This window comes from Kogia breviceps, chromosome 8, assembly GCF_026419965.1.
Source record: "Kogia breviceps isolate mKogBre1 chromosome 8, mKogBre1 haplotype 1, whole genome shotgun sequence".
Taxonomy (NCBI): Eukaryota; Metazoa; Chordata; class Mammalia; order Artiodactyla; family Physeteridae; genus Kogia; species Kogia breviceps.
In genome coordinates this window covers 111,506,410-111,515,728 of record NC_081317.1, presented here as the reverse complement: position 1 = coordinate 111,515,728, position 9,319 = coordinate 111,506,410, and the positions used below count along the sequence as shown (strand labels likewise).

At 48.7% G+C, this 9,319-nt stretch overlaps 1 protein-coding gene and 1 long non-coding RNA gene across 2 annotated transcripts; both read left to right on the top strand.

Moving 5' to 3' along the window:
• Nucleotides 1-3,825: 3,825 nt before the first annotated feature.
• Nucleotides 3,826-4,880, top strand: DEFB136 (defensin beta 136). Its single transcript, XM_059070958.2, has 2 exons — nt 3,826-4,150; nt 4,583-4,880. The coding sequence occupies exons 1-2, from the start codon at nt 4,096-4,098 to the stop codon at nt 4,753-4,755; spliced, it is 228 nt and encodes a 75-aa protein (XP_058926941.1). The 5' UTR covers nt 3,826-4,095; the 3' UTR covers nt 4,756-4,880.
• Nucleotides 4,881-6,904: 2,024 nt separating this feature from the next.
• On the top strand, nt 6,905-7,686 carry LOC136794679 (uncharacterized). The gene is made up of 3 exons (XR_010841756.1): nt 6,905-7,070; nt 7,433-7,513; nt 7,655-7,686. It is a non-coding gene; the product is annotated as an uncharacterized lncRNA (long non-coding RNA).
• The last annotated feature ends 1,633 nt before the right edge of the window (nt 7,687-9,319 follow it).

The window sequence follows — 9,319 nt, the reverse complement described above, 5'->3', positions numbered from 1 at the left end:
ATGGCCGCTGAGCCTGCGCGTCCGGAGCCTGTGCTCCGCAGCGGGAGAGACCACAACAGTGAGAGGCCCGCGTACTGAAAAAAAAAAATCAGTCCCAGCCTGCCTCTGGGGGTGGGGGGAGGCTACTTTGTGCCAGCAGTTCCACAGGCTCAGGAAAGCCCTCGTGTTACACACCTAACCATCTAGCACAGATGAGACCTAATCCACACTGGCATCAAGGCTCCCAAGGAACGCCAAATGCCATATGCCTGTCTGGGCCTCATCCAGCTCTTCACCATCTGGCTCCGTCTGGGTCTGAGTACCCCGACAGCTTGGCTGTGGACTTTGGCGGCCAGCGCTGCCTAGCAAGGTCGGACTGACAGCCGCCTGTCTGGAGGCATTCTCCCGCCTTTGCAGAACGTACCGTCTCGGGCTGCTGCACCTTACAAGTCCTCCTCAAGGGTATCCCTCACCCTGCCGTACAACCTCTGCAGACACCCCAGCCTGCAGTCCACGCTGACTGCCGCAGCACCTGCGCCCCTCCTCCCCGCCAGGAACGGAAGCAGGTGCTGCGCGGGTGGACGTTTGCCCCAGCTCATCCGGACCGTGTCCTCAGAAACCCCCTTATGAGGGAGGGAGTGGTCTGTGGTCACTCAGTGGTGCACTAGGGCCGCCGGTGGTGCTGGAGAACATCTGTTTCCTTGATCTGAGCGGTGGTTCCGCAGTGTTTGCTGTATTTCGGTCACTAAGCTACGGCTATGATTTGTTTATTTTTCTTTATGTGTATTAAATTTAATCTTTTATCAATAATTTATGTTAAAAGTTTAAAAATAAGAACCTTGGTAGAGCACAGAGGATTTTTAGGATAGGGTAACGATTCTGTATGATGCTGCAATGGTGGACAGATGTTATACATTTGTCAAAACTCACAGAATATACAACACCACAGGTGAAACTTAGCGTAAACTATAGATTTTGAGGGATACTCTGTGTCAATGTAGGTTCGTCATCTGTAACAAACGTACCAGTCTGGTGCAGGGTGTCGATAATGGCGGTGGTTGTACACGTGTGGGAACAGGAGGGAGCTGTCTGCACTTTCTACTCAGTTTTCCTGTGAACCTAAAACTGCTCTTAAAAATGGACTTTATAGATTCACAGGCATAGAGAACAGACTTGTGATTGCCAAGGGTGGAGTGAGAGAGAGAGATGGACTGGGAGTTTGGGGTTAGCAGATGCAAGCTATCACATATAGAATGGATAAACAACAAGGTCCTACTGTAGAGCACAGGGAACTATATTCAATATCCTGTCATAAACCATAATGGGAAAGAAAAACAATTTTAAAATGGAGTTTAAGTCATTGCACTCACGAAGGGTCTGACTAGTGAATGAGGAACTGAAAAGGAAGCATGCTCCTTAAACAGGGTAATTCATTTAGGGTTACATAGGATGTGAAGTGGATGTTTTTTTCTCGAAGGTAAAGATGATAATAAGGAGGGCATGAGAATTCCAGCAAATTAAGGTAAAGGAAGAAAGCACCAACAGAGCAACACTAAATCCATTTGTGTTTCCCTGGCAGCTTAGCCCAACAAGACCTTGGGCGGAAGGTTGGAACACTTGGCTCACTTAGGAGAAACTCTGGCCCGAAGGTCGGGACGGTAATTTAATCAGGACATCTGTGGGTGGAAAGGAAAGAGTCTGATCCCCAGACACATATTAGATCTGCTTTTCCAGAACTGTGTGTAGGAGGGACTCAGAAGTATTTAGAAAATGTTAGGTTCCTAGTTCCCATATTCCCTAATGCACAATTGAACAATCTAAAATACAAGGAGGACAGAGTTCCAAACCGAGTATTAAGACAGCTGAACATTTGATGCCAGCACAGCCCACAGCTTGCTTCCTTCCTTTGTGCAAGCCCATTCACCAATCTGAGCCTTGTTTCCTCCATCTCTAAAAGAATAAGGTGTCACTAGTAGCCTATGCTATGTCTATGGCAGCAGATGGTAAGGATATGGCCTGGGCTCCGTGGGCGGGAATCATATGCCCAGTGCAGGGTCTCCTGGGAGCCTTTCCGGGGGACTGCAAGGGAATGCTCAGCCCTGATCTAGCACCGACCTCCATATTTCTAGTCCCCTAGCCCACCATCTCTCCCACTCCCATTCCAGAGCACAGCCGTGCTCTCAACCATACGCGTTGTTGGAACCCAGAATAAAGCTTTCCCAGCAACATTTTGCATTCACTAAGAAGTCTCTTGGAGAGGGTCTGCAGAAGAGAAAGAAACACAGCTATAGTGGTGGTGGGATTTAATACAGAATAAGCACGAAGAGTAGCAGAAAGAGGAGGAGGGGAGGAGAAGAAGGAAATCTATACTAGAACGAGCGAGATGCATTTTGCAAGCTCTATCTCGTTTCATCATCCAAAAAAACCCCTTACAGCGCACTTTTAGAGAAAGGGAAGCTTATCTGAAAAAACAAAACAAAAACACTAATTTGAAAAGAAACATGCACCCAAGAGTTCATATTCATAGTAGCACTATTTACAGTAGCCAAGAAGCAACCTAAGTGTCCGTCAACAGATGAATGGATAAAGGTGCGGTGTATATATACATACAATGGAATACTATTCAGCCATTAAAAAGAAAGAAATTTTGCCATTTGCAGCAACATGGACACAGAGGGTATTATGATAAGTGAAATAAGACAGAGAAGGCAAATACTGTATGATATCATTTATATGTGGAATCTAAAAAAAATACAACAAACTAGTGAATATAACCAAAAAAAAGCAAATTCACAGATTTTCAGAACAAACTAGTGGTTACCAGCAGGGAGAAGGAAGAGGGGACGGGCAGTATAGGGGTAGGGGATTAAGAGATACAAACTATTAGGTATAAAATAAGCTACAAGGATATTGTACAACACAGGGAATCTAGCTGATATTTTATAATAACTATAAATGGAGTATAACCTTTAAAATGTGTGAATCACTATATTGTACACCTGTAACTTCCATAATATTGTACAGCAACCGTACTTCAATTTTAAAAATAGTGAAAAAAAAAAAAGGAAAGAAAGAAAGAGGAAGCTGAAGCTCAGAGATGCTAAATAATTTATCCAAGGGCCTGTTACTGCAAAACGGAGTGTAATCAATAAATCTGTGCTCTGTTTCCACTTTACAGACTCAGAATCCTACAGTCGTGGGTGACTCGGGTACAAGCCTGCCTCAGGGGCAAGAATAAACCCTAAGTTCGTGTCTTCTCAACTCTCGGTCCCCCACCATCCCTCCAAGGACGCAGACCTAATGACCCTTCCCCAGATCCACGTCCCTGCAGCTCCGGGGAAGTGGTGTTCTACTCCACTCCTGACAGAGGGCAGCCAAGCCTGAACGTAACACTGAACTGGCTCTTCCTGTCAGGGGCCAGGAGAGGGTTCTAACCCACGCACTCCAAAAAGAGAATCTTTCTCAGAACCCTCAAGGTTGCCAAATTCCAGCCAACATTTTATATCAGCCATTTGGAAAATGAAGCCCCTCAGCGAACTTTTCTGGGGGAAAGATTCCCTGCAGCATGGGCCTCCAACAGGAGAATAAATCTGCATCTGGAGAGAAGGCTTTCCCTTCTCCACTAGGTCTGAACACCTACCTAGCTCTTGGTCAGGCCAAGACCCCTTGAGATCCTTTGCTTCTTGGAACACTAAATTCTTGCTGACTTCCTTTCTGGCCTGAAATTAAGCCTGTATTTTGTCACATCACCTCTCTGGGCTCCTGTGTTCTCAGTTGGACCGGAAGAACAAGCAGACATTTTCCTGCCATTTTTCCATCAGTGTACGTTTGAAGTTACAGGGGAAGTGCCCAGGCCTGAACATGAGGATGCCTGGTCTCTGCTCCTGTGCTGCCTTGACTGAGTCCCTTCTTCTCTCATGATTTGTAGAAGAGGAGGTAGCACAGAATGGCCTAGGGACTCTTTTTCCTCTAACCCTGAAGAAGCCTGTCTCCCCTGGGTGTCCTTCCAGATAGAATGAGGCCAGCGTCCAGCCCCACCCAACCTTGCCCAGCGCTATAAAGGAGCCTCCCAGACAGCCGCCCCCAGGAAGTTGCAGCTCTGTGCCCTCCTCAGCGATGAGGCTCTGTCTCTCTGGGTTACTCTTCCTCTTGGTGATCTCATTGCCTTCAGGTAAGATGATGGGTGCAGGTCTGATCATGAAAGTGAGAATCTTCCAAGGACTGAGGCACTTGAAAAGCCCTATTGGTGTAAGCCCAGCAGGGAGACACCAATGTCGGATAAATCAGCAGACTAGGGGCAAGAGGTGGGTTAGTGGTGTTCAGCCCCTGCCCTGCTCATCTGTCACTACATCCTGAAAATCTGCCAAAGCTTAAGGGAGGGGAGCCCATTTCACCACATGCAGAGATCTCTTCCCAGCTATCCAGATTCCTGTTTCCCTCAACTTCCTCTGGTTAGCGTTGGACTCAGCGGCCCTCGCCGAAATGTAACAGCAGGTGAGAGGGTAGAGTCCTTCACCAGGAAAGAGAGGACAGCCCTAAGATCTCCCCCAGCCTCTTGAGGACTGATTTTTCTTCCTTGTGTGTGTGATTTCTTTCCCTTCAGGGAACGGCTTGTTTGGAAATGATGGAGTGGAAGTTCGTACTTGCACTGCGCTCGGGGGCAGATGTTTCTTCGGCTGTAGACTAGGATGGAAATGGGCTGCTTACTGTCACAATATATTGTCTTGTTGCATAAAACTGAAGAGACATTCTCCCCTTCAGACCTATGAAACATGAGCCTCACCTCATGGGTCCACATTAAAAGGATACGCAAATGGCTAAAAGGACAAGACCTCCAATCTGTGCATAAGGATGGTGAACAAGCTATGGGCAGCACATGGGCGCCACGTTCTAACCAATTTACTGGCGAAATTCCAGATGTGTTTTTCTAAAGGGGCATTGTGGCAAAAGGCATTCCTATTCCATGTTCTGCCCTGCAATCTCCAATCAATTCCTATATCCCATTCAGAATCAATTGATCAATACGTGGCCACAGGCCCACGGAGCCCAATAACAATAGCTTACCACCTGCCAGTCCCACTTTTAAGTGGTTAACACGCATTCAATCACTTAATCCTCACCCAAAACTCTATTATTTCTCCCATTTTGCAGACGAAGAAACTTTTCCAAGGTCACACAGCTAGTAAGAGTTAGCTAGCACTGGATTTGAACCCAGACAGTCTTGATCCAGTGTCTACATTATTAAGGTGTACCACCTTTCAATTGCTAAGCAGAGGAATCTAACTGGATGTATTTTTTTTACTGAAGTATAGTTGATTTAGAATGTTGTGTTCGTTTCAGGTGTACGGCAATGTGATTCAGTTATGTGTGTGTGTGTGTGTGTATATGTACACACACACACATATATACAAAATTTTCAGGTTCTTTTCCATTATAGATTACAAAATATTGAATATAGTTCCCTGTGCTATACAGTAAGTCCTTGCTGTTTACCTGTTTTATATATAGTAGTGTGTCTCTGTTAATCCCAGACTCCTATTTTATCCACCCGAGGCTTCCCATCTTCTCTTTCACTACCCAGTTCCCAATTTTGTACCTCAGGGGCTCCAAAAACCACACTGGGAGAAATTGTCCTCGGTGGGGTGGGCAAGTGGGGTGCGAGACCGGAAAGGTGGGGAGCAGTTTTGCATCAAGGGGCGCCTCTGTGGCATCCTTCTCGTGTTCTCTCTCTGGCCAGCAGTCGGGTCCGGGAGTCAGAACTCCACACAACAGAACCGGGTCATAGCGTCCCCCTGAGGTGTTTATTACATCCACCACCGCTGGGATTGTGCCAGACTCTGAAAAAGGAAGCATTCTATGAGCAAGACGATGTGTTCCCTACCCTTGGGTGCTCAGAGGTCCAGCCGAAGAGCAGAAGCCCCAGACCAACCTTTGGCAGGAATCACGTGTCTTCTGTCTGCACAAGAACGGCCAGTCATGCTGGGCGCACGCCCAGAGACCCTAGCAGACAGGACTGCGTGCGGTAAGACGGGGTGTCACGGGGCCGGGCCATTCCGGGGCTGTGTTCCCCACCCTCTTCCCCCTCCCGAGTGACCACAGAGCAGCAGTGAGCTCCACCTGCCAGGTGCAGGTGGGCTGTCCTGCCCACAAGGTCCAGAGACAGCCTCTGCTTCTTAGCTCTTCTCCACAAGCCACCAGCAGAGGGGGTCTGACTCCATAACACGTGAAGTACCTCGGAATCAACCTGTTGGGACAGTAGTGCCTCCGGCATATGCTGGTGGTTTGGTTTGGATATGAAACTGTGCAACTCAGACTGGGACTTGAACCCACGCGCCAGAACTCAAACCCAGACAAAATCCAAATTGGGACATGAATCCACGGTCTTTTAATTGAGATCACACACCTGGCCTCAGGACTTGGTGAAGCGCAGGTTCTTGATGTCTCGTTGCAGAAAGACTCAGTGAGAGACAAAGTGATAGGTAAGAAGTGGATTTATTGAGAGAGAAACACACTTCACAGACAGAGTGTGGGCCCTCTCAGAAGGCGAGAGGCCCCAAAACATGGCATAGTTAGTTTTTATGGGCTGAGTGATTTCATAGGCTAATGAATGGGAGGAGTGTTCCAACTATTTTGAGGGAAAAGGCAGGGATTTCCAGGAATTGGGTCATCGCCCACTTTGGGGCCTTTTATGGCTAGTCTCGGAACTGTCATGACACCGGTAGCTGTGTCATTTAGCATACGCTGATGTAGTACAGTGAGCGTAGAATGAGGTTCAAGGTCCACTGGGAGTCCACTCTTCCGCCATCTTGGATCTAGTTAGTTCTAACCAGTTTTTGTCAGGTCCTGTGGCTGTGTCATTCTTTTAAAGGTTGTGCCCTGCCCTCTTCCCTCCTGTTTCAGGCATGTGAGCAGTTCTGTTCTCAGACTGCAGCTCACCTTAACAGAGCCGGGGCGTGGTTCCGAGGATGCAGCAGCGATGCACCACCCCAGAGCTGGAGAAGGTCCTGGAACTCCTCACACCCTCCACCTGTAGTCACGAGGCCTGTCACCCGCGGCTGGTCTCCCGACACCAAGCAGGTCTCCGAGGAGGGGTACGACCTCCACACACACCACAAATACGTCAACTGGCTTTCTGACGTTCCCAGCAGTTGTCTTGGGGGGTTGGTTACAGCAACCTAATTGCTTCCGCAGAAGCTGGGCCAAGTCGACTTCCTGAACTTCTATTGGCTCGGTTAATTTCACCCCAAATTCTGACGACCATGAAGAGATGAGCCTAACGGGGTCTGCATAGCCTCGTGGCTTCCCGCACCACTCTTCCTTCTGGACTGGCCCAGGGGGTCTCAGGTTCCTCTCAGCTCTGTAATGCCCTGCTGCATGGCCAGCACGTTCAGTTATTCTGGAAAGCAGCAAAGGCTTAGTTTCAGCCCAAAGTTAGTTTTTTTTCTGCTTTCAGTGTCCTTCACAGGAAGACGGAAAATAACTGAATGCGTCAAACTTGCACCGAGGGAGAAGGTGACGTTTCCCCTTCACACCTGTAAGTGAAGGTCTGCTTGGGTGGGGGCCTGACCCAAAAGCTTCTTGATCCAGGCATGAAGATTCTCCCCTCCGTCTCTCTGTCTCTCCTGTCTTTGTCTCTGTCTTTTTCTCCTTCTACTCTTGGCCCACTCTCTCCTAGGTAAAGCAGAATCTTGGGAGGAGACAAAGAAGGTAATTATTAATAAATCCTGGGTTCTGCTGGCCTGGGGTCACCTAAGGCCAGGGCTGGCCTGAGCTCTTCTGGAAGATCATGGTCATGCCCTGACTTTCTACTCCTGCCGTTGGTGAACTACCACACGAGGACTGCTTCTCCCCACCTTCGATCAGGGCCTACAGGACAGCTGGGGTGGGACCCGAGAAGACTCTGATGACAGAATGGATGTGAGGCAGTGAGACAAGTTCAGGCATAAGGACTCATGATGTTCCTGGGGCCTCCGGCCGCCTGGCTTGGATCAGGGGCCGTGATGCCATCAGGACTCATTAATGGGAGCAGGGTCGTGTACTCATTCAGAATGGGCCTCAGTATCAGACAACCCGGATTTCAATCTGGGCCCTTCCAGAACCACGTCTTAGCTTGGTGACCTTGACCAAGTCATTTAACTTCTGTTAGCTTCCATTTTCTCTTCCCTGGGAAAGGAGTAGTAAGGGAAAAGAATAAGGAGGAGGGGGGGGGAGGGGGGGAGGAGGGAGGGGAGGAGGAGAAGAGATTGGAATAATAAGAGAAGTTACTCCATAGGATGGTTGGGGACTTGAGTAAGCTGAAAAGTTCTTCACACGGAGCCTGGAACACAGTAACACTGGATAATTATTAACCCCTAAGTAAGCACTCAATAGGGACTAATTTTTTTTTTCGGGTAAGTTATTGTTGCTGCTGCTATTCGTGTTGGAGCTGGCCCATTGCCCCCTGATTTCTGTCAAGTTCTCTTCTCACTGCAATGGGGCAACAGATCAGGGTAGCAGCCCCCAGAAGCCCCTACAACTCACTAACAGAATGATTTATTCCTAGAGGTACCCACTGCTGGAGAGGACAGCCTTGTGGTCCAGCTGCCGGGGAGATACTCCCACAGCCAGCACGTCTCCCCCAGCCGTGGCCACGCCCCACCCTCACCACCTGCCTACTAGGAAACCACGTGATTTGTGCACAAAGTCCTGGCCTGGGATCCCGGAAGCTGGGATTTTCCCCGCTCATACACTAACCATCTCTATGACCCTGGACACATCACTTCGACTCTTCGCACTAGGAAGGGTGGGCTGGATGCGCCATGGTTCTTCCTATGGAGGACGGTGCCAGTGTAGAAAGCAGCCTGGAGACAGCAGCAGATGCTACTGTTCGTGACTAGCTGGGTGGCATCGCAGACACACGGGGTGTCCCTTGGGCAGCGTCCTGCCAAGGGCAGAGAGGCAGTGGACACATCCCCTCAGCAGGCATTAGGGGGAGGGTGCACTGTCTGAAGAGGATTTTAAAACGATCATAGGGACTTCCCTGGCGGTCCAGTGGTTAAGACTTCGCCTTCCAACGCAGGGGACGCAGGTTCGATGCCTGGTCAGGGAACTAAGATCCCCACGTGCCTTGCGGCCAAAAAACCAAAACATAACACAGAAGCAGTATTGTAACAAATCAATAAAGACTTTTAAAATGGTCCACATCAAAAAACATAAAAATAAATTAATTAAAACAATTATAAAGCCAACTAACAGCCAGTCTACTCTTTAATAATCACCCCATGCCAGCAATTCTAAACAATGCCAATGACAAAACACTTCTGGGGACAGGGAGGGGGTACCATTCCTATTGCCCTAGATC